This window comes from Balaenoptera physalus, assembly GCF_965194825.1.
Source record: "Balaenoptera physalus genome assembly, chromosome: 2".
In the NCBI taxonomy this organism is placed as follows: Eukaryota; Metazoa; Chordata; class Mammalia; order Artiodactyla; family Balaenopteridae; genus Balaenoptera; species Balaenoptera physalus.
The window spans coordinates 154,079,482-154,105,052 of NC_138883.1; the positions used below are offsets into that span (position 1 = coordinate 154,079,482).

Here is a 25,571-nt window from a genome sequence, read left to right on the forward strand (position 1 = left end):
GAGAGGCACAGAGCCTGTGAGCCACAACTACTGAAGCCCACGTGCCTAGAGCCCATGCTCTGCAACAGGAGAAGCCACCACAATGAGAAGCCTGCACACCGCAGTGAAGACCAAACGCAGCCATAAATAAATAAATAAATTTATTAAAAAATAAGAAGAAGAAGAATTACTGTCTCCTCCTTAGAAAAACCCAGAAGAAGATATATCACACTGAAGGAAAGAGATGCTATCTTCATTGTCCCAAATTCTTCTCCATTCCTCTCTGTGAACATTTCAGCAATGATTTCGTCCACACCACCCCAGCATAACAGCCCTTTAATGTTCATGAACTGCTGAATCTGATGATCCACAGCCCATTCTCACAGGTGGAAGAAATGATGGGGGTTCCCCCTCTCCTGACTTCCTCTCCTGGGCTCTCTCCTCCACGGACTCACCTCCCACGAGCGACAGAGATCCACTGTGTCAAATATCATTTTTCCATTTTCATCTTTGGGAAAAAGTTCCTCCCCTGGCTGGAATAGGATAGAAGCAGTCATTTTAAAGATGTCACTAAATAATTGCCTCACACTTAACCAGGCTGCCAGGCACATCTAGGGCCAGGACACTAAACATCCATGAGGTAGGTGTAGCAACATTCTCGATCTCTTACACTTACTATATGTTTTAATAAATAGAATTTTCCTAGGTCCCAACGGGGACTCAGAGTGACTTATGCAAAGAATGGCAATAAGTTACATGGCTTTATTTCCAGAAAAAAAGTGCAATCTTGACTTAAGCCTGACAATCAGATTTCCTTTTCCCTCTGAACATCTGATAGCCCTAGGGCAGTCACATGAATCAGCAAGGCTCTTTTTAGGTTAATATGGAATGTGGAAGATCCAGACATGCTCTCAAATGTTAATGACCATGAGCCTTGAACTGATCAAGGTTAATTTGCAACTGAAGGAAAATGTTGAGGTAAAAATAAAGCAAACCAAGAGTACTACAAAGTTAAGGGATAGAAAAAAAAGGAGACATTTCTGAAGAGTACTGCAAATCCTTAAATCTATCCATGGCTGGGACTTCCCGTCTACATAGTCCAATAAACTCTTTTGCATAGGGTAGCTTGAGTAGATTTCTGTAACTTCAAATCAAGAGTTCTATATAATGCAGTTCTTAATGGCTAAGTGCAGTCTACGAAACTCATTGTGAAGACAGCCAATGGTGTAGGCAAGGTCTCCCAAGTCCCTATAAAGGCTGCTAGGTTTAGACCCACCCAGAGAGAGCACCACCAACTCCGGTCAATTTGAAAGGGTGAAAGAGGAGATAAACTTATCATGTTCAAGTGTAAGGCAGCTTCATTGCTCACCACTGCTGCACCAAACTGTGTTCATGAAATCCCCAAGAGGCTCGGGACCCTGTGTTGAACGCCTCTATTTTTATTTCCTCAAGTTTTTGAGGCAGAGGATGTGAGATTGCTGAACTCTTTTCTCTTGGAGGCATGGAAAGGAAATTAAGGATTCAAAGAAACCCAGTAAAAAGATAATCAGAAATTATGATTTTGGGACTTCTACTCTAGTGTAATCATCCCTACATCTTACTAAGAAAAATCTGAATTCAACCATCCATGCAAGTTGATAGATATTCTCACACAAGAAATAAAATAGATGTGATCACACAAATCGCAAACCTTCAGAGCCGTTGGCAAATGAATAATATAGAGATCAACATAATCCAGTTGAAGATTTTTCAGTGACTTTTCCAAGGCTGGTTGAACCAACTCTGGTCGAAGGAAAGTGGACCAAAGCTGCAGAGGTTAAAGAATGGGAGCTATGTTAAATTAATGCCTTAGGTAATTTTGTTTTTCTTCTTTCACCTAAAAATTAGACATTTTTCCTGATTAGAAACAGATGACCACAGAGGAAAACCACTCTGTTTCTTTTTCAGTTCCATTTTTGATCTAACCAACTGAAGTAAACTTTATTATTTGATTGATTTTATCATCAGTACATCATTCACAATAAAAAGAAATGATCCAAGAAATAAACAGTATTATCAAATAATTACCATACTCATCATCTGAATTATGTTTGATAGAGTTTAAAAGCAGTTCACAAACTTAATCTAATTCTATCAAAGAATCAGTCCTCTCAGGAATTAGTATCTGTTTGTTTACATTACTGTAGGAAAAGTGCTTTGAACATATTAATATGAGCAGAACATAATTCAAGACACTTTTGCTAGATCTTGTGTAATATACAAACTGCCTCTCCTATTGCTCTCTCTCATTGATGGACGTAAGAACTGAGATTTAGAATTTGAAGACATTTTAGAAAGTCCCCTAGATGATAAGGAAAGCTATAATCTGATCACAGTTCTGTCTGATTCATTAGCCCATATGAAATCACACAGCTCTGGTCTAGGCTCAGAGAAGTAAAGTGACTTTACCTTAAAATTAAAATTTGAACACAGCAATGATGAGAAAGCCATCATCACTCTCATTTTCTTTTTGGATGCCAGATTTAATATACAAATATGTGTGAAAAAAGTTGTACCAATAAGCACAGTTCACCAAACAACTACTGGTCCTATTATATAATTGTCACCTGTGCACAATCACGTTGCACACGTGTGCACACTCACACAACACACACAGCACCTTTGAAGTGTAGAATATGTCTTCTCTCTTCACAGTGCCATCTGCAATCTTGCTGCGAATGGCCTGTCCCACCTGCTCTTCATTTTGGTACAAATGAGCACAGTCAATATGGCGGAACCCAACATCAATAGCAAATTTGGTGACCTCCAGAGCTTCACTCTTAGGAACCTACATAAGCAACAAAGGTAGTAGTTGGATACCCACAGGATTAAGAGATTGCTAAGATGCAAGCTTTGATCTTCCCAAGAATCAACTTTTCTTCATGCCTTTGGTTAGTTCTGCATGTGTGGTGATGAACCCATAACAGTTTCCCTGAATGTTCCTGGTAAGTAATTAAAGTTGGACATCCAGGAAGTCCTTCAGTCCCAGGCAATCACTGGTTCATCACTGGCATCAGAGGTCCCCAAGACCACCTCCAGTTTCAGTGATTTGCTGGAGGAACTCATAAGACTGAGCATAAAGTTGTAGTCATGGATATGATTTATACAGTGAGATATTTTAAGCAAAGTCAACAAAGGTATAAGGTTCAGGGTACAAAGCATCAAGAAACCAGGTGAACACTTCTAAGAGTCCTCTGTCTACCAGTGTAGCCACACAGAATACACCAAATAAAAACTGTATCTATTCAAGGTGTGCAAAGTGATGTTTTCATATAAGTATCTATTGTGAAATGATTTACCACAATCAAGCTAGTTAACAGATCCATCTTCTCACATAGCTAACTTTTGGGTGTGGTGAGAACACTTAAGATCTACTCTCTTAGCAAATCTCAAGAATATAACCCATTATTATTAACTATAGTCACCATGTTGTACATTAGGTCTCAAGAACTTATTCATCTTATAACTGAAGGTTTGCATCCTTTGACCAACATCTTTACATTTTTCCCAGCCATGTCCCCAGCTTCTGGTCACCATGCCTCTATGCTTCTATGAGTTTGATTTTTCTGCTTCTATGGGTTTGATTTTTTAAGATTCTACCCATAAAGAGATCATGCAGTATTTGTCTTTCTATGTCTGGCTTATCTCACTTAGCTTAATGTTCTCTGGGTTCATCCATGTTGTTGCAAATGGCGGGATAACTTCTTTTATAAGGCTGAATAATATTCCATTTCTGTGATTCAGAATCTTTTCTTTTTCAAGGAGGTAGATACTTGGTCTAACTGCCCTTTGTTGGGTCTAGTCCTGGTTTTCCTTAAATGCACGGGCATTCGGAGATGTACCCAGGAATTAACCAGTAAGCTTCAGGAATAGCCTGGACCCTTCCCTCCCCTCATCCCACTTTACGCTGCAAATTAAACATGCCCTGGGGCTTCCCTCATGGTGCAGTGGTTAAGAATCCGCCTGCCGATGCAGGGGACACGGGTTGGAGCCCTGATCCGGGAAGTTCCCACATGCCGTGGAGCAACTAAGCCTATGTACCACAACTACTGAACCTGCGCTCTAGAGCCCGTGGGCCACAACTACTGAAGCCCACGTGCCACAACTACTGAAGCCTGCGTGCCACAACTACTGCAGCCGGTGCGCCTAGACCCCGTGCTCTGCAACAAGAGAAGCCACCACTCGCCACGACTAGAGAAAGCCCACGCGAAGCAAAGAAGACCCAACGCAGCCAAAAATTAATTAATTAATTAATTTAAAATAAATAAATAAATAAACATGTCCTGTCTTCAATCTCCAAAGTGTCTCTGAATATTTCCTTCTGTTTTATAGATGAAAAAGGTGAGACTCAAAAGTTTAAGGACCAGTTCTTTGTCATACAACTATATACTCCAAAGACAAGATGGACAGCAAACTTTCTAGCTTCCAGTCTAGAAAATTGTCCATTTTGCCCCTCTTACACCCAAGCACTGAAGATTATAGTTTAATAAAAAAATATATTACAAAAAAACAAGAATTGAAACCTTGCCCTATAAGACTGTAGCTTATCCCCTCAAGTGATAGTATATATTCCATTAGAATAAGTTTCCAAGCAGAAACAGAAAAACAAGGCAAAACACAGGCGGAGCATTTCTCGCCTGGCACCTAGCAGGCACAACACAGCAGAAGAGCAATTCTCTCCCATTATTTTTCATTCACCTCATCTCAGGACCTTTTACCTCAAATACTTCTTTTCGGAAAGAGGAAAGAGTTCTTGAATGAATGAAGCATACAGAGAAACCACACCATTGCAATCACCCTCAGAGCAAAACAGCTGACAGTCAGTGTTCTTGATGGCTGAGTTTCACCTCTTCTGCCAGGCTGGGAAAGAGACGGAAACTGGAGGGAAACCCAGAAAAATCGGTAGGTGACCACAGCTTCAGACCCTGATGCCGAGGGAATACTGAATGCTTTCTCTCCTTTCATAGGGGATGGTTGTAGCCTGGTTAGTAGAACCAAGTGACCCTCCCAGAGTCGCACAAGAACTCAATGACTTGACAACCTAAGTCCGCTTCCACTCACGTTACATCCATTTTCTTTTCTAACCCTAAACCCCAACCCACAACTGTTACCTCCTCAGGGGCATAGGTTCCAAATCCCAGAACGGGAACGAAGTGGCCATCATTAAGTTCCAGACACTGGCATTTGGGGTCCATTGCCTGTTGCTCCTCTGACTAAGCAGACTCTGATTTTTTCTTCTGCCCTCACAGGCTATGAATAACAGGAAGGTAACACCCCAACTGTACTGTCCAATGTTAGCAGAAATATTGCAGGAGGAGCATGATTAAATCAGTAGCCATGGAGTAAGGAATATTTGAAGGTAATTAACTTGTTTGGGGTTTTTTTCAGAATAATATTAAGTATCATATAATGATAAATAAATCACTAATTGCTTGGAAATATTTTACCTCATATTTTTAATAAGTAAATTTACAATTCTGGATCCACTTACATTATTGTAAATTATTACATGGGATTTGCTGAACAATTATTGACCATATGTTAAGACTAGAAACCTCCACATACCAATCTTTTTTGTTTTTCTAATTATGAAGCCCAATCTTGACCAAACATCAATTGAAACAATTAACTATATTACAGCACACACACACAAACACACACAATCGTACAACTTAAAGGAGTGACTAATAAGCATTTTTCAAAATGTTAGCACTTAATAAAGAATGAAGACTTCAAATGAAAATAAATTTGCCTTTTGACATTTCCCACCAGCAAAATTATTTTGCTTACAGATGGGGGTGAAATCCTGAAAATGATACCAAAACCAGACATTCTAGCAAAGTGCTTACGGGAGGTTAATTATTAATAGTTTTTACTGTGTGCTGTATGCAAGCAGAATCTTTGTTCATACCTTTTACCTAGTTAGAGAACTTCTGAAAATTGTCATGATGTAAATGATACTTTATATAATTTATTATCTTGCTCAACATTATTCATAAAAGAACAACCTGTAAACAAGTTAAATTATAATAAAATTGGGAGGAGTTAGGGAAATCGTGAAACATTGATACAAGGGAATGTTGTGAAGCCAATTAAAATTTAACATGTAGATTAATGTCAGCTAAATTGTGAGGTAGGAAGTGCTGAATTCTCCCATGGAAACATAAGGAAAAAAACAGAAACTTGCCATAAAACCTCATAGGCGTTCTGGAAAACAGTCAAACAAAAACCTAGAGCAACAAAGTGAACACCCAATTAGGAAAAATCCAGAACAGAGTGGTAGGACATTTCATGGTGCTTTTACTCACCTGTACCCTCCTCCTGCCTGGTGCATTGAAGTCTTGATCTGTAAAGAACAGCAGCTCAGCTCCCAGTCACATCCCTTAGACCAGAATGATCACAGAAAACCTTATTTGCAATGTCACAACCTATTTGGGGGCTGTCTAAAGACTGCTGTCTGCTTCACCTAACCCTAAGCTTAGACTGAAGGGCAGCTGGAATGGTTCATTACAACTGCAGGGGGATTATATATGCACAGATGCCAGGGAAAAGGGATTAAGGGAGGAGACATAGCATAGACCACATAAAACCCTGAGTAGAACTGGGGTGTGAATTTGGGGGATAGTAAGGCATTCATGTATTCAGGAGAATCAAAAAGCTACACAGATACCAGGCAAGATGCAGAGTCAGAAAAGAACTGAGTAGCCCTTTAGCTTTCCTGCTGGGCTGATCCCAAGACTAGGAGCATACCAAGCTAATTAGTGAAGGACAGTCATGGCATGGAACAAATCTTCAATGAGTGGGTATTTTCTTGTTGTTTCAGGTGCCCAATTGTAAACACACACACAGAGACACATACACACACACACACACACACACACACACACACACACGGCATACGAGACAGAAAGGGAGGAAGGGAGGAAGGAAGGAGGAAGGAAGGAAGGAAGGAAGGAAGGAAGGAAGGAAGGAAGGAAGGAAGGAAGGAAGGAAGGAAGGAAGGAAGGAAAGAAAGAAAGAAAGAAAGAAAGAAAGAAAGAAAGAAAGAAAGAAAGAAAGAAAGAAAGAAAGAAAGAAAGAAAGAAAGAAAGGAAGGAAGAAAGGAAGGAAGGAAGGAAGGAAGAAAGAAAGAAGAAAACATGGTCCATGAAAGGAAGAAAATAAATTGGCAGAAACTGTTCCTGAACAATCACAGGTATTAAACTTAGTACACAATGAGTTTTAAAACTACTGTCTTGAAGAGGAGATCCAGGTGGCAGAGCACGAGGATGCTGAACTCACCTCCCCCATGAGCACATCAAGGTTACATCTACATATGGAGCGATTATCACTGAAAACACACTGGGGACCAACAGGAAGGTTCTTACACAGCCAAGGCTGTAAAGAAACATCCACATAGAGTTGGGTGTGAAGGGAAGAAAAGCAATCAGATCAGGACTTGTGCCCCAAGGAGGGACACAGAAGAGGAGGGGGATTACAGGGATTTGGTCTCGGAGATCCTCCCTGGAGAGTGAGTGAGCAGTTCAAACCACATACTGGGCACCACAGCCCTGGGTACTGATTTGTAAATAAAATACAAACTCACACATTTGTAAAGGAAAATCATGAAGGAAAATGTACCAAACGTTCAATGTAATGGGCTAGTTACAGGTTATCTTTATTCTCTATCCTTTCCTTTTTTCCCCCAAATTTCTGTAATTTGCATGTATGACTTTAATGATCAGGAAAAACAAACATCCTTGTCTTTTTCATTGAAATATAGTTGACTTACAATATTATATTATTTCAGATGTACAACAGAGTGATTTCTTATTTTTATAGATTATACTCCATATAAAGTTATTATAAAATATTGGGTATATTCCCCATTATTCTAGGTTGTAGGGTTTTCCCTTTCAGCTCTTTAAATACATCATGCCACACCCTTCTGCCTACATAGTTTCTACAGAAAAATTAGCTGATAGCCTGATAGGGTTTTCCTTGTATGTGACTCGTTTTTCTCTTGCTGCCCAAACCTGTGTCCCTTGCATTGGCAGGCAGATTCTTAACCACTCTGCCACCAGGGATATCCCCCCTTCTTTCTCTTTTATATCAACATTTAGATGTTGAGACCTCAAAGCAGTAACCATCTCTTTTCCCTCTGGAGCTGGATTGACCATCATGCAGAGCAGCCAGACCTAAATAGACCAAAGGACCTGGGATAATGAGTGTCTTTGTAGATCCAGTCCCTGATGATCAGGGGGACCTCCAAGACTTGGTTCTGTATCTAAAATACAGTATGTGCCTGTGTGTGTGCGTGTGCATGTACGTGTGTGCGTGTACGTGTGTGTGTGTAAGGTAGAGGTCTAACTTCCTTCTTTTGCATGTTGATATGTAGTTTCCTCAGCATTGTTTGTTGAAAGGACTGCACTTTTCCCATAAATGATCTTGGCAACCTTGTCAAACAACATTAACTATATTTGAGTTTATTTTTGTATTCTGTTCTATTTCACTGGTCTTTATATCTGTCTTTATGCCATTACCCACACTATTTTGGTGATAGTAGCTTTGTAGTAAGTTATGAAATCTGGAATTGTGAGAAACCCAAATCTGTTCTCTCTTTTTACTTTACTTTTTCTTTTCCAAGACTTGTTTCTTTCTTTTCAAGATTGCTTTGTCTATTCAGGGTCCCTCGAGATTCCGTATGAATTTTAGGGTGAGATTTTCTACTTCTGCAAAACAATGATGTTAGGCTATATATAAAGTTCAATGGAATATGTAGATCACTTTGGTTCATATTGTCATCCTAATATTAAGTCTTTCATTCACGAACATGGTTGTCTTTCCAATATCTGTGTCTTTACTTTCTTCAAACAAATTTTTTAGTTATACATTTGTCAACTAAAAAATTATTCACAACCTAAAAGTTGAGAGTTATGTTTTCGTCAGCAGAAATTTTTAGGACTTCAAGCCCGGGAGACAGCATCTCAAGTAACCCTGAGAGAACTGTTCCAAGGAAGCAGGGGGAAGCCAGGTTATATAGAAGTTTTGCAACAAAGGGCAGGTAGTCTGAATATCAAAGATAATTGTTAATTAACAAAAACCAGATTATCTCAAATTAAGGAATTTAGCACTTTTCTATGTATGGGAAGATGCAAGAGTCTAGGCTCACTGAAATCACTCCTTTGCTATGCACCTCAGCTTCTGGGACCAGTATCCTGTGTTTTCACATCCTGAGTTTGCTCAGGGCTCACCTTACGGAGTGGCTGCAGTCTGATGACTGCTAGATGGCAGGTATTCTGTTTCCTCCCTGAGTTCCCTCAGGGCTCACCAGCTCACCATAGGCTGTGGCTGCAATCACTGATGACTGTGACTTCCTTTGTTTACTGATATGGCAGGCAATATTCCATTTATCACATTTCTTTTGCCTTTTTGGTTAAGTTATTTCTAAGTATTTTTTTTGTAATATTTTAAATGGAATTCCTTTTTAAATTTTCTTCTCAGACGGTTCATCGTTAAGGTATAGAAATGTAACTGATTTTTCTGTGTTGATATTGTATCCTACGCCTTTGCTGAAATTGTTTATTAGTCTAACGTTTTTTGTTTTATCTCTACGGATTTCTACACACATGATCATGTCATCTCAGAACAGAGGTAATTTTACTTATTTTGATGTAGAGTATTTCTTTTTTGTTTGTTTTCTTATTTTAGCTGGAACTGCCAATTCTATGTTGACTAAGAGCGGCAAAAGCAGGTAAATTTTCATATTATTTATCTTAACAAGAAATGCTTTCCAGAATGAAGAAGGGGACAAGAGGAAGGGAGGGAGAGAAGAGGACATCTTGAGTTATAAGCAAGCATTCTCTTGTGCCACAAGTAAATAATTGCTTTTATTTCTCCTCACCCATTTGTAAAAGAGACGTGTCCCTGTAGAGAGAACAGCAAATATTTGCTCATCAGAGGTCTACCCTTTCTGACCCTCAGTTATCTAAATACATCTCTATAGGTGGTGCACCCCTTCCCCATGCCATTTTCGGGGTAATGTTTGCTACTTCTAGGAATGCCACTTATTATTTGCCTTTATCTCATCTGGTTTCCATGCCAAATGCAGACACACCTTATGATAAGCCTTAAAAACATAAGTGCACCAAGAGACCCTTGGTCTGTGGCCTCCCCTCTGCCTCCTGTGAAGCTGGACACCAGCCATGGAAACACTGGAAGAGAGCTGTAAGAAATGGAATGATTTTAAAAATAAAAGCCCTCATTTCATGAGCTTCCTTCCATCCAGTGGTACCAAAAGAGAGAAACTGCGAGGCTCAGAACCTGTGCAGGCAAAGCAGGGGATGTATTCTTAGCAGTCCTATTGTGCTGTATCAAACAGCTTTGTTCACTGTGAGTCAGCAACATTTTTGAAAGAGGGAGGTTGGAGTTAATGGTATAGAAACATTTTTGGATGATCACGCTTGGTGAACATGAATGCTCTAATGAGGATTACTGTACAAGAGAAACGTCCTCGGGGAATGTGTCCATAGGAGCCTCTCTAAGCAATTTTAACATTTTATGTAAACATTACCTGTTGGTCAGATATAGTCTTCTTGTGTACTCCATGCAAATGGGACAGAACACTGGATTATGTAAGTGTAAGAATGTCCACTGAATGTGTAACTAGAGATGTTAAAACTTGCTCCTGGGGAAATGCAAAAATTCTGTAGCACTAACACGATTTGGGCCACTTTTACTGAACGTTGGGATTGGCAAAGGTGGGGCTGCAGAAAGTGTTGTAACTAGAATTCAGTTCAGCAAATATTTACAGAGTCTCTCCTACATGGAAAACACTGTTCCTAATTTTTTTTTTTTTTTTAAGTCATGCACGTAAGAACAAGCTTAAGAGTTTTGAAATTTGCTTTTGCAGGACTATATCCTCAAATCTTGCCCTGGTTCTAAAATGACAACCTTCTTTGAAACAAGGACACAGCAGTAATTATTGCTGGATCTTGAAGCCCCTTGTCCAGAGGTAAACCTCCCAAACCATGACCTAGAAGACCAAGGATTACACATGGATTATGCCATGGAAAAATATCAGGAATTTGAGTGCATTTGACTCTGTTATCTGTTGGTTATAACACCCTTGGCCAAGGGAGCCCAACAGATTGAAAATCTGGCTTTTCTAACATGCAGACTTTGGGCTGGTCTAGGAGCCCGCCTTCTTAACCCAGATCTTCCTAAGAATCCACATCAGGGAATTTGTACTAGTTGCTGGGGGATCAGCCCCAAATAAAGACACTCCAACTTCAGACAATGGAACTGCCCCTTTGACACCAAAAATCTAGCTGATTTCAGCATCCTAAATTTGCTCCGCCTCCAGACCTTATACAATCCATGAACTGTGGAAAGAGCAGAGGCGCCCAGAGTCCAAAAAGTGTAATCAGGAGACACACTCAAGACTTGAGGAGACCCTGGTCTTTTGCTCCACCCCAAGAGCACCTATCCAGACTAAGAGCAGAGCCTGCAGGGCAGCTGCTTGCACCTATGGCCATCACTGTTCCTGGTTTTCAGGCCCAGGAAGGTTAGACCAGTCGTGGAATGAGAGAAATAGTAATAGCAATAGCTATATTTATTGATATTTTTCATCAGTTTTATTGAGGTATACTTTACATATCATGAAATTCACTCATTCTAAATGTACAGTCCAATGATTTTTAGTAAATTTATAGAGTTTTGCAATCATCGCCACAATCCTGTTTCAGAACACTTCCAACACCCCCCAAAAGTTCCCCTGTGCCCATTGGAAGGCAATTATTGCTCCCAAACCCCAGTTCTAAGCAACCTCTAACCTCCTTTCTGTCTAAAGAGTTTTGCCTCTTCCACAAATTTCATATAAATGGAATCATACAATGTGTAGTCTTTTATCTTCTTTTTTCATTTACCAAAATATTTTTGAGACTCATCCATGTTGCTGCATGTACCAACATGTTCCTTTTTATTGTTGAAAAGTCTTAGTCCAAAGTTTGAATACTTGGAACTAAAAAGCATCAATCTGATCCCATATTCCTCCAAGAGTTGTTCCTAGATAACCCCTTTCAGAATCTCAGGGTTGCCTGTTAAAAATGCAGATTTGGGGGTTCTATCCCAAACTTCCTGCATCAGCATTATGCAGTGATGTATAGTGTATTACTGGGGTAACTGTATTATACACAATGTATCAATGGAGGTGAGACCAGGAATCCATATACTTAATAAGCACCTCCAGGTAATTGGTATAGACCCCAAAGCTTGACAAAACCACCATCTAACCAGGCTTTTACAGGAAATCTACTAAGATATTTGAATATACCTACTCTGAGAAGTTTCCTCTCCTGGCAAAACAACCACTGTTACTTTAGACATTCTTTATCCTAATGTTTAAAACTTTCATGATTCACATTGACTTTTTATAGGTTATGCTGCATTTCATTAGTGGCACATTCTTTCACATAAAATCAAATCAAGGTGCATCTTAAACTTGACAGTAGGTCATCATTTAACGGGCAGAGTTTTTTCTTTCTTAGGTAGCACATAAAGCAATAGTGCATCTTACAACTGTCAACATCTTAGATTTGAATAATGATGGTACTTGAGCCTGAGAACCACTAAACTCTGCAACATCCAGCTTTGCAGGGCACATATGGAAGTATTATCGGTCGTGACTATAAATCCATCCTCATACATAAAAACACATATAAAAGTCTTCAGAGAAGATATAACACAAGAGCTCCCTGCTGAAAAGTGAAGAGGCCTTAGGGTGGATTGAATGGTGGCCCCCAAAAGATATGTTCACCCTATAAATGAGATATTTGGGTAAAGGGTCTCTGCGGGTGTAATTACGTTAAGGATCTTGAGATGAGATCATCCTTCATTATCCAGGTGGGCCCCAAATCCAAGGATAAATGTCCATATAAGAGACAGAAAAGGGGAAGACATAGAGAGAAGAAGAGGCAGGGTGAAGATGGCGGCAGAGATGGGAGGGTTGCAGCCCCAAGCCCAGGAACCCCTGGAACCAGCAGAAGCTGGAAGAGGCAGGAAGGAGTCTCCCCTGGAGCCTGCAGAGGGAACGTGCCCTTCGTTCTCCACAGGTAAAGACAACAGGTATTTCCAAAACGTTGAGCTCCTCCAAGGATGTGAGTGGCTCTAAGTATTCCTCAGTGAGACACTGATCTATCCGTACTCTACCTTGGATTCATGATCAGAATCCTTATTAGCAAATTCTTATGCCACAGCCAAAGGCAGAACTCACAGCATCCTGTGAGGAAAAAAGAGTTTGAATAAATTGAAAATTTTCATCCTGAAATAAACCAAGATGTAATGTTGGCAATGAATCATTTTAAATATTTGAGGTTTTCTTATACGGTCCCCCAATCTGTTATTCATCCCCACTTGGGACAGGATCAGAAGAGCTTATTTCAGTCAGAAGGATTTCAGTTGGACTCCAGGAAAGTGATCCTGGCCCACTTTGCAAAGAGAACTTCGGCGTCATCCCTCGTAGGGTTGAAGGGTTGGTGGACACCACCCCCTCTGACTCATGTGCCCCTCTGGGAAGGTTAAGGGAGCCTCCTGTCAAGACAAATAATGACATTATGCAACCCTCATGCTCTGAGAGATAAAATGCATTCACTCTACCGTGATCTTCATCACCATTATTTGCTGAAACAAAGCAAAATCAACTTCCAAGGTAGAGTCAAGCTGACATGGGCTTCTCAACACAGTTTAACCAATGCTTCCCTCTCGTGTGTGGCCGTGACATTGCATGAGCCCAGGATTGTGACCACAGACAGAAAAGAGTTTGAGGAAAACCTAGAGACGAAACTCCCATCAACAAGCTTATTTCACAGACAAGGAAACCCAAAAGACCTGGGTTTCATGGCAGATCCCTCAGCCATGGCTGACAGAGGTGACAGGCCTGCAGGGTGCCCGTCTCCCAACTTTGCTGCCTCGTCAGGGCAAACCGTGCAACAAAGGGCTCCATACAGGCAGCCCGGCTCCCCATGAGGCTTTTAGAAATTCCACAAACCATAAAGAACAGTGCTCGTCCCCTAGGAATTTGTCATCAGAAACAGGGGAGAAGGTGATGACAAATCTCAAATAAAAAACAATCCGAATCCATGCAAGTCCTTGTGCGAGAGGATTTGCCTATTAAACCAGCAAAACTGGAGAGTTAGCAGAGACTAAGTTACCACCAAGTAAACTAAGGATTTCTAACTTCATCCTGGCAAGTTGGGTGGCTATTGAAGGATCTTCAGCAGAGGAGAATTATGAACTCTTGTCCAATTTAGGAAGGCCATTCTGGCTAAGCTGAAGGATGCTTGGAGACAAAAAGACCAGCAAGCCTTTGTTTGTGCGATACGGGGTATGCACGGTGAGGATTTAAAGACCCTCATTTTCTAGCTTAAAGAACTAAAAGGTCAACAGTACTATCAAGCGACATGGAGGACACAGGAGAGGAGCAAGAAGGTTTGTGAGGTCAAGGAATAATGATTTCCATTTTGGACATACTGAGTTTAAAGGCCCTTTAGCATATCCAGGTGGAAGTATCTACTAGGTTAATAAACAAGCAGGCCTGGAGCTCACTGGCAAAATGTAGATTTAGTTACAGATTTTGCACCAAGATCATAGCTGAGCCTTGGGGACAGGTGGGGCTGCCCGGGGGATCGTGATGGGAGAGCACCACCTTATAGGGTTGGAAAAATCCACAGGGGTCACGGAGTAAAGTCCAAGCTGTCAGGATAACAGCAGGGCCTCACATCAGAGAAGAGAGGAAAGCAGCTCCAAGAAGACATGTTGTAAATACTGTCAAATGCTGACCCCCAAAAAGTAACTCCAGTCTGCCCACAATACATCAAGGGGCTACTGGTGAAAGCCATCAACGATCTTAGAACAACACAAGTTGCTCAAAGAAGAGAGGGAGGCCAAGACATGGAGAGAGGAAGAAGGAAGATAGGATGGTATCCCAATATGATAGGATCGTCCTATGTCCTTGTGGTCACTGTCACATTCTTCATGGAGGGAAAAGTAATTTTTCATCATATGAAATATTAGAGGTTCCAATGCCCTAAGTGGAAATTCAAATTAACAATAGGGTCTGAATCACAACCTGGCTCTCAGATTTGGGGGTGGGGTGACGTGTTTGGGAAAGAAGATCTCCGTGTCCCGTGTTAAATGATGAACACGTGACACAAATGAACAAATGAGCATCATGCTGATGAGGACAGGGTAAAACAAGCCTCCGCTGTAAGAATGTAAATTAACATTTATCATTTCCTAGAACAATTTTGCAGTGCATTGGCATGTTTACATCATTCAATATAGTAATTCCAATTCTAGGATTTTTAGTTAAAGAAGTCTTCTGTAATACAGAGAAAGCTTGATGTTTAGCTCAGGGCCATTTATATTAGGAAAAACAGAAATCAAACTAAATTTTTCATAGTAGAGGAATCATTAAGTAAGTTATGTTACATACGTAACTGGAATATTAGGCAACTATTAAGAATAATGTCAGTGAAAGTTTTTAATAACTCAGACACAATATGGACACGAAACTGACATTTGAGTTTGAACCCGTCTCAGCCTGGTGCGCTCAGGTGACCCTGTCACTGTGCACTCACCCCTACTCCTTCGTCATCGTCATAAGGTGACCGTGACAAGGCCAACAGCCCCACCTCTATCTTTGGCTCTGGATGGTGCTCACAGGACGGGAAGTGGAGGAGACAGTGAGCCACAGCAAAGCACCAAACTCAGTGCACTAGGCCAAAGCTGCAGCCACCTCTGGGTTCGGAGGCCGTGTCAGGGCCAGCCCTGGCTTAGTGTCGGTGTGGTGATGACTGTCTTCTTCATTTTGCCCCCTTCTCCCCTGTCGCTCCTGACCTTGCAACTCAGTCTAGAAAGAACAACAGGTGCAATCAACTGAAAGCTTCCGATGTGTCAGGTGACAAGGGATATTTTGTCAAAGGCTATTGGAAGCAGGCAGGTTTTAGGTGCGATCTACAAACACTTCCTGATTTTTAAAAATTTTTTTCTTGTAGTATAGTTGATTTACAATGTTGTGTTACTTTCAGGTGTACAGCACACTGATTAGGTTATATATCTGTTCTTTTTCAGATTCTTTTCCCTTATAGGTTATTACAAAATATTTAGTAGAGTTCCCTGTGCTATACAGGAGGACCTAGTCGGTTATCTATTTTATATATAATAGTGTGTATGTGTTACTCCCAACCTCCTAACTGATCCCTCCCCCACCCCTTTCTCCCCTGGTAACCATAATTACAAACATCTCGGTTCCCACTGTCGATAAGCCTGGCCTGTCACCGGTGCTCCCCTACCCGCCAGGCCCACTTCATCTCTGAGACGCCTTCTGGAGCAGAGTTCCTTAATCCGGGGCCCGCAGACCGCCTAGGGACAGAGTTCTGAGCGTCCATGAACTTGAAAGGCAAAAAAATCACATCCTCGTCTTCACTGAGCTTTAACTGAAGTTAACATCCTTGCCATTCTAACTGTAGACAACAAACCACAGCGATTTCCACAGTGCCCGGGGCTCACCAACAGCATAAGCAGGGGTTTTCCTACCACAGTGCAGTTGCTACAGATATCCGATCCTTTACCCTCATGGCAGTTTTGAAATCACAGTACTTGTTAGACCTGCCAGCAGAGCTGGCTACTTAATGCATCAGTAAAGAAGCTTATGTATTACCAGATAATAAAAATGTTTTGTTAACTGTTGTGGAGGCAAGAGAATGGCCTCCCTAAAATGTCCACGTCCTAATCCCAGAAACCAACAAGATGTTTCCTTATAGAGTAAAAGGCCTTTGAAGATATAAATTAAGGGTCTTGAGATGGGAAGATGATCCTGGATTACTCAGGTGGGCCCCACATAACCACAAATCTCCCTGTGAAAGGAAGGCAGGAGATCAGAGTCAGAGGGGAGATGTGACAGCAGAAGCAGAGGTCAGAGGGAGGCAATTGCTGGCTCTCAAGACGGAGGAAATAGCCAGGAGCCAAGGAAGGCAGAAGGCTTCTAGAAGCTGGAACCATCCAGGAAGCATTCTGCCCTAGAAGCTCCAGAAGGAACGCAGCTGACCCATTTTGGTTTTTTGTCCTCCAAAACTGCAAGACGAATGTGTGCTATTTTAAGCTGTCGAGTTTGTGCTAATTTGTTACAGCAGCAATAAGAAACCAGTACAACTGAATTTCAATAGGATTTGTTTCTTCTGCAATCCTGTGTATTTTTATTTTATTTTCTGGATTTAAAAACATTACTATGATAAGGGCCCATAGGCCTCACCAAACTGCCAGGGGTCCATAACACACACACAAAAACGATAGACCCCGGCCCTAGAAAGTAGAGATTCAGGATAGGATGAAATCCAGGGTGAGGTGAAGAACACAATGCAGTAAGAATGTAAGTTGAGTACATGATGCTATCTTTCTTTTTTTTTTTTTTAATAAATTTATTTATTTTATTTTATTTTATTTTTGGCTGTGTTGGGTCTTCGCTGCTGCATGCAGGCTTTCTCTAGTTGTGGCAAGCGGGGGCTACTCTTCATTGCTGTGTGTGGGCTTCTCATTGCTGTGGCTTCTCTTGTTGGGAGCACAGGCTCTAGGCGCGTGGGCTCAGTAGTTGTGGCGCATGGGCTTAGTTGCCCCGCATGACACTAACTTTTGAGTTGAAAGTGTAATGATCTCTTTTTCAAACACATTCAAATCTGTACACCTGAGGCAGTGCTTTAGCTCATTCAATTCCTGCAAAAACCTGAGACATGGGTATCACAATGCCTATTTCATAAATGAGAAAGATGTAGAGTCTGGGATGTGAAAGGCTTCTCCAAAGAGCTAAGAGGTGATGGCCTGGGGGTTTGAACCGGGTCTGCCCGACTCCAGAGACCAGCACTGCATCATCAGCCTCCTTCCCTTGGTCACCTCCACTCCCAGCCAGCCGGTTCTTCAGCCCCACGTTCCCTTACATCCCCTCCACCTTTGGAAAGACATCGCCTCAAGTTCTCCGTGTCTTATGACGTGGACAAGCTATCAATCAGCTAATCTGAAAACCCGGCTCTGACTGACAGTCTAGTAGTCAGAGAAGACGAGGAGCTTCCACCACTAATGCCTTTTCTACGTGAGGGTCAGGCGCTGGCCCCATCTCAGACTTTATCTACCTAAGCTCTCGTGTCCTGATGCTCACCGTCCCTCTTGTAAAAAGTTCACCTCTTGGCTTCTTCAAGGTCCCTCAACGTGTGATCCGTGGTCCATGCCTCTTCCCTCATCCCCTCCCGTGTGTGCACTTCATGCAACGCGGCATACTGAGTCGGGAAGTGTGAGAGGCATCAAGACAATAGGCTCTGGAACCAGGCAGACCCAGCTGGGAATCTCAGCTCCACCACTGACTGTTCACTGATTGAATTAGTAGCCTGTATGAGCCGGGAAATATTGCCCTTCCTGGGAGGCCGTGGAGGTTAAAGGAGGCCACTTCCAGGCTCACCCCATGGGAGATGATCAGCACGTTGGTTACATACATCACGTGATAAGGTGTAGGTTAATGATGGGATATTTACCGATGATCAGTAGTCAGGGCTAGGCTGGAGACCTGACGTTTGAGAACTGGAGAATGATGGCCTTTGGGACACGCTGCTGGGAGAGGCGAACGGCCCTGGGCCCTGGGTATCCCTGCATACTCTTGCCGGGTGGACTGAGACTGTGTGGCCTCACTGCTCTTTACCAAGGCTGTTTCTCAGGGTCGTGTTCACAGCAAGCAGTTTTCAGTGTGGAGTAACGTCTCTCCCCAAACAGCAGGCTCCTTCCGCTTGCTGCCAAAGTGGTGAATCCTCCAGGCTCAGTGTTCCTCTCTGTACAGCACACCCCCGACCCAGCACGTGGGGAATCCATCCAGGCCCCCAGAAGGTCAGTGGTGCTGACAGGTCAGGCAAAGCAGGAGAGAGAATGGACAGTGAGATTTGACAGCACGGAGGTTGCTAGTGTCCTTGAGAAGAAGGATTTCACGGGGTTGAGGAGGAGAAAGCTCCATGGGAGTGGACTTAAAAGAGGATGGAAAGGGAGGGGAGATATTGGGTACTGGATATTTTTAAGCACTTTTGCCAGAAAGAAAAATGAGAAAATGAGAAATTCACTTGCTCCCTCTAAGAAAAGCTGCTCTTAAATTACAGTTTCTCTATTAAGAATTGTATAACTCCATACTGGTGGGAACAACTCCTGAATACCACCTTGGTATGTTACCCATAAGATATTTACCTTTTATAAGGGAAAACAGGTTCTTAGGCCAAGACTATCGCTCCTTTCTGTTTGGGCCACAGGCCAGCTGAGACAGATGTCATGCTGCCGTCATCTGGCCACTCTGGTGGCTAAATCACATTCCACAGCCAACAAGCTGAAACTCTGTGACCCTCTTTGTTTGATTGTCCCTTCAAGGAAATTTTAAGTGCAGTACAAAGACTTAGGATGTCAGATGTTAACTAGTTAATATTATCCGACACCAGGAAGAAACTAAAATAGCAACAATCAACTGTCTTGCCCTTGGAGAGGCTGTTAAATGATATCAAGTTCCCTATTAATTCCCATAGCTCATGAGAGAATAACACTTATGAACCACCTTCTGATGCTGGCTGGAACCATAGAGTTTCTTTGCTGATCAGGGGCACCCATATTTGTAATAAGCATATTTCAAGAGTTGGCACCAGTAGCAAACCAGCTGTTCACCTCTTCCCTGAGAGGGAGTAGGCATTGAAGTTTTCTTTGTACCGGGAAACTATCCTTTCTCCCCAAATACCACCGGTGTTCTATGTCAAGAATGGGAAGATGGGCTAGGAGAGGAAGATTTTAACTGGTGGAGGAAAGAAGAAAGAGGGTTTTTAGAATCACCCAGCCAGCATGAATCTTTAGGGTGACCCAGAGAAGCACTCTTGTTTCACTAAGGCCCAGAAGAGCTGGGTGATTCTCCGGAGCTCACCCAGGAAGTCCAAAACAGAGCTGAGATTATAACCCAAGTGACCTAGGGCTCTTTGAAAACTGTCACACTATTCAGCAGAGCAGTCCCGTCTAGGGGTACCCCAGTGGGTGGCCTGTAGAGCCAGACTGCCGGGCTCAAATCCAAGCCCTTGGGCAGCTTCCCGAAACTTTCCTTCATCTGCAGTAAACTGGACAAGCTACTTACCCTCCCTGGGCTGCATCTCCTAGGAGTGTTGGGATGTGTATATAACCTAAGCCTTAGCTCATCATATCAGCAGCACTCAGTAAACGTTAATTTATTACTATTGCCTCTCCGGGACATTCCAGTCCAAGTGTTGGACAACGATTGTATCTGAAAAGAGCCTGAGTGAAGGAAGAACAAAATGTCTAGCAAAAAATTGAACTCCTTATGACCATGGAAAAGGTCAACAAAAGTGGAAAAATCCCAGTAATAATTACTCTTTGCTGCAGGGCAGAGAGGAACAGCTAGGCCAGATTCCTGCCCTTGGGACTGTCGTGAGCTCACCGCAGACTGGATTCTTGAAGGACAGGAGCAGCCTCTTAGGGTGGCTTCAAGGTTGAGAGAAGAAAAGCCAAGTGCAAAGTCCCTGGCTGGAAGCCTGGCAGCCAGCAGACCCGCCTGGTGGGAGGGGTACGGAGGAGCCCACAGACCTGAGCCAGAAGTTCAAGGCCGGTGTCAGCAGAGCTCAGGGCTGGGGCGGGAGTGGGGATGGATAAAGACACGGCTCAGCTGAGAACAGCTGTGACCTGCCTGTGGGTCCCTGGGAGAGAGTCAGCAAGGAGCTGAGAGCATCAGCACCCCTTCAGGTCCCAGGCTGCCGGCCACTTCAAGTCCCACCACCCACCTGCCAAATCTGAAGTCGTTTTGCTGAAAAGATAACAAAAACGCCCACTGGGCAATATAGTAAAAGTTGTACCATCTCAACATACACTCCCCAGAGTCATTTTCCATGCTCTCTCAGAAACTGCCTTAAAAGTGACTTTTTGTGAATTTTTCCTGTTTTTCACTTTGATATGCCTCAACATAATTCCAAACTTCTCCCATCTCATCCACCACACTTTGTTTTCATTCATTCATTCATTCGATGAACACTGCGTGAGCGCTCTGGGTCAGACCCCACATGAAGGAGGTGGAGGCACGGGAGCACCTGACCCCAAAGAAGGTGCTGGTACCCAGGCTGACAATGCAGTGTGTGTGTCCTCTGTGTGTCTGAAGTCAGGGTCCCCAGACAGACTCTGAGACAGAGAGCTACGTGCAGGTTTGGGTGAATGTTCTTGGAGACACACCCGTGAGGAGATGAGGACGGCGAGACTGGGCCAAGGGAGGAGCCGGCCGGCAAAGCAGTGGCAGCTGAGGCTCCACTGGGCTGGGGAGCTTTGCGAGTTGTCTTGAGTTTAGGCGGGGGCCAGGCCTTTGTGTACGGGCACCAGCAATCCGTGGCAGTGAATCACCCCGGTAGGACATACAACCTTGGGTGAGGCAGTTTCTTGCTTCCGGGGTCAATTTCCAAGTCCACCAACAGAATGGATAAAGAAGACTATATATATATATATATATATATATATATATATATATATATATATATATATATATACATACAATGGAATATTACTCAGCCATAAAGAAGACCAATATCCATCGACAGATGAATGGATAAAGAAGATGTGGCACATATATACAATGCAATATTACTCAGCCATAAAAAGAAACGAAATTGAGTTTTTGTAGTGAGGTGGATGGATCTAGAGTCTGTCATACAGAGTGAAGTAAGTCAGAAAGAGAAAAACAAATATCATATGCTAACACATACATATGGAATCTAAAAAAAAAAAAATAAAAGGTCATGAAGAACCTAGGGGCAGGACGGGAATAAAGACACAGACCTACTAGAGGATGGACTTGAGGACACGGGGAGAGGGAAGGGTAAGCTGGGACGAAATGAGAGAGTGGCATGGACATATATACACTACCAAATGTAAAATAGATAGCTAGTGGGAAGCAGCCGCACAGCACAGGGAGATCAGGGGTGGGATAGGGAGGGTGGGAGGGAGACACGAGAGGGAGGTTACATGGGGATATATGTATATGTATAGCTGATTCACTTTGTTATAAAGCAGAAATTAACACACCATTGTAAAGCAATTATACTCCAATAAAGATGTTAAAAAAAAAAAAAGTTAAAAAAAAAAGAAGACCGAAATTTTGCCATTTGCAGCACCATGGATGGACTTGGAGCGTATTATGCTCAGTGAAGTACGTCAGACAGAGAAAGACAAATACTGTATGATATCACTTATATGTGGAATAGTGAATATAACAAAAGAGAAGCAGACTCACAGATATAGAGAACAAACTAGTGGTTACCAGTGGGGAGAGTGGGGGAGGGGCAACATAGGGGTGGGGGAGGGGAGACACAAACTACTGGGTGTAAGACAGGCTACAAGGATGTATTGTACAGCACGGGGAATATAGTCAATATTCTGTAATAACTGTAAATGGAGTGTAACCTTTAAAATTGTATAAAAAATATAAAAATTAAAAATTTTCCAATGGGGGGTACAGATGTGAACCATCCTGCCCTCCAAGAATTTCTAGAACTTTAGACCAAATCATCAAGCCACAGTGGCCACACACACGCCCTTTTAAATGTCTGAAGAGGGTACATCGCGTCCCAGGTGAATGGAACAGACCTTCCCCCACAACCTTAGAAAATTCACATGAGTAGGGTGGCCCACTAGCCTTCCCTCCAGACAAATGAGGATGCAGACAGCCTGAGCTAATGCTTCACCTTCACTGAGCGTTTAATTACCCAGAAGAGCATCTATTGCCTCATTAACTCTCTAACTGTGACCATTACAGTTAGAAACGCAAACACAGCAGCCGGACAAGGCAAATACAACCCAGCCATTTGCAAGGTTGAAGATGGAGGCCTCGTGGCCGACAGGTGGTGGTTACGTGGGCAGCGAGTTGTCAGCTAATCCTCCCCAGGTGAGCAGGGCAGCGAGGCCCTCTGTGTCTTCACGTGGGACTCCGGGAAAGGGGAGCCAGTTCAGCCTCTCTGTGGCAGCCCCAGATGCTCCCTTTCTTTGTTCTGCTGAGGAGCAGCCTGGAAATACTGAGTCCAAGCATCTTGGTCAGCAGCACCTGGTCATCACACACCTGAATGAGGGGGGCGGGGGGGTACAGGTGCAGGCGGTTCGGAGGGGAAGGTTGGGGTGGGAGGCTGCAGAGAGAGAAAGGAGGGCTTTGCTACGTCCTACGTTGATGAGTAGAGCTGAGTCACTTGGAAGAATGGGCTGCCCTGTGAAAGAAGAGCAGAACTTGTCCACTCCCTCGTTTTATAGAAAAAGACACTAAAACCCAGAGAGGAGGCACCACTTGCCCAAGGTTACACAGCTCGCTCGTGACAGAACTCGCGTTAAAACTCAGATTCCCTGATTTCCCCTCCAGGGCTCTATTCACCTCCCCAAAGAAAACAAAGGAAAACAAGAAATGTGGGTGACAAAGTAAGCAAAGCAACAAAACTAGGGGGGGAAAAAAGAGAAAAGGGTGAAAGATTCAACTGGGAAAGGAAAGGAAACAAGCAAAGAACAATCATCAAAACAATGCTGATGCTAAAATTCCTGTGCACAGGAAGAGCCAAGAAAGTGTTGAAAAAGAACAAGACGTGGAGCCCGCCCTCAGATTGCAAATATTCTGGAGCTACTGTGATTCAGCGTGTTAACAGAACAGTAATCAGCAAATACGTCAATGGAACAGAATATGCAGCCCAGACACAAAACAAAGTAGATGTGGAATTTAGTACATGTGTATAGACATCATTTCAGGCAGTGGCCATAGGAAGGGGGAGGGTGGAGAAGCAGTCACTGATGGGTATTAGCACTAGTGGCTGTATAGTTGAGGGGGAATTAAGTTAAATCCCCACTTCACAACATTTCCCAAAAAAATGAGAGATGGATAACCTCAGTTAAAATGGCAATATTAGGCAACATCTGAAAAATATTATAAGAAAATATAGGGGAATCTCTCTAGGAGGATGGGAGACCTTCATAATTAAGGCACAAGAAAGCAAAATCAAAAGGGAAAAGACTGGGCTTTCCTGGTGACGCAGTTGTTGAGAATCTGCCCACCAATGCAGGGGACACGGGTTCGAGCCCTGGTCTGGGAAGATCCCACATGCTGCGGAGCAACTAGGCCCGTGAGCCACAACTACAGAGCCTGCGCGTCTGGAGCCTGTGCTCCGCAACAAGAGAGGCCGCGATAGTGAGAGGCCCGCGCACCGCGATGAAGAGTGGCCCCCGCTTGCCGCAACTGGAGAAAGCCCTCGCACAGAAACAAAGACCCAACACAGCCAAAAATAAATAAATAAAATAAAGAATTAAAAAAAAAAAATGCCAGGTCTTTAAAAAAAAAAAAAAAAAAAAGGGAAAAGACTGATCAATTTGACTTCATCAGAATTTAAAACTCCGGTTTCCTAATAGAGACCACAAGGAAAATTAAAATCAAGGGACAAACCAGGAGAAATATCATAAATATCCAGCAAAGGACTTAAAGCCATCAAATATAAAGAATTCCTAAAATCAATACAAACGGACTATAAAAATAGAAACCATGGGCAAAGGATATAAGCAAGCAACTCAAAGAAGAGGAAACAAAAATGTCCAATCAAAATATGAGAAGCTGATCAACTCGTGATCAGGGAAATGCCGATGAAAGCAAAGTGAGATATTTCTTCCCGCTCATCAGCCTGAAGATAATGTGTGTGTTTGATGACACAGAGCATATGGAACTTGTACACTCATACCCAGCCGGCGGGATGAAAACTGGGTGTAACCACGTTGAAGGGTAAATTAGTCAAACCTATTGAAGCTAAATCCCCCAATTTTCACTTTCATGTTTAAGCAAATGAATACATTACTAGTCACTCTTGCAGTAAAGAGAGTCACTTTGACCATAAATCAGAGACCAAATGTCAGGCAAGGATCCCAGTCAAGGAAGGAAGTCTGCAGCATTTTGCATCTCAGCCCCCGGGTGGGGCTGGGTCGGGGCCCATCAGAGCCAGTACCTGAGCAGGAAGGTAGGGAGGGCAACCTGGGGATCAACATCTCCTCCCTCCTCCGTGGCCTTCAGTGCTGCTGACTCCCTGACCGTCCCAGGTGAAGGAGGCAGCTTCGCCATCAGGTTGTCTCATTTTGCAAACTCAGTAGTGAATCTGTTTCAGTTTGGCAAGTGAAGCAATTACATTTCCGAGTGGCAGGGGTCACTTAGGGCTAAGTGAAAAACTTAACTCTGCCAGGCAAGAGAGATGCATGTCATTAATCATGGCCTATCCCCACACGTCCACGGCTGAGCTCCGCATCCCCTCCCTTCCTTGGGCTGACTTATTCTCCATCTCCTTTCTCTGCGCAGAGCGTCCAGAGATGGTCCACTGGGGGCCCAGATGGGAAGGTAAGTCACTTAAGTGTTGGTCACCCAGGAAATTGAAAATCTACCATGACGGTACTAAGGCACAGAGAGTGAATTGATTTCCTGTAGTGTTTGGACCCCAAAGTCTCTGGGGAATCAC

The 25,571-nt window shown here is 42.9% G+C and overlaps 1 protein-coding gene across 3 annotated transcripts in view; it reads right to left on the minus strand.

Annotated features, from left to right (window-relative positions):
- Positions 1-22,302, minus strand: part of LOC309655255 (dihydrodiol dehydrogenase 3) — a 31,607-nt gene extending 9,305 nt beyond the window's left edge. Inside the window, exons 1-5 of one of the 3 annotated variants that reach the window (XM_082450260.1) lie at positions 14,055-22,301; positions 5,130-13,853; positions 2,639-2,806; positions 1,670-1,786; positions 435-512 (exon numbers count right to left, since the gene is read on the minus strand). In XM_082450260.1, the coding sequence (XP_082306386.1) occupies positions 435-512; positions 1,670-1,786; positions 2,639-2,806; positions 5,130-5,213 (447 nt within the window). In that variant the 5' untranslated portion in view covers positions 5,214-13,853; positions 14,055-22,301. Of the gene's footprint in view, positions 1-434; positions 513-1,669; positions 1,787-2,638; positions 2,807-5,129 lie in introns of all 3 variants that reach the window. The other 2 variants (XM_082450261.1, XM_082450259.1) reach the window with 2 other exon arrangements.
- Positions 22,303-25,571: the final 3,269 nt, after the last annotated feature.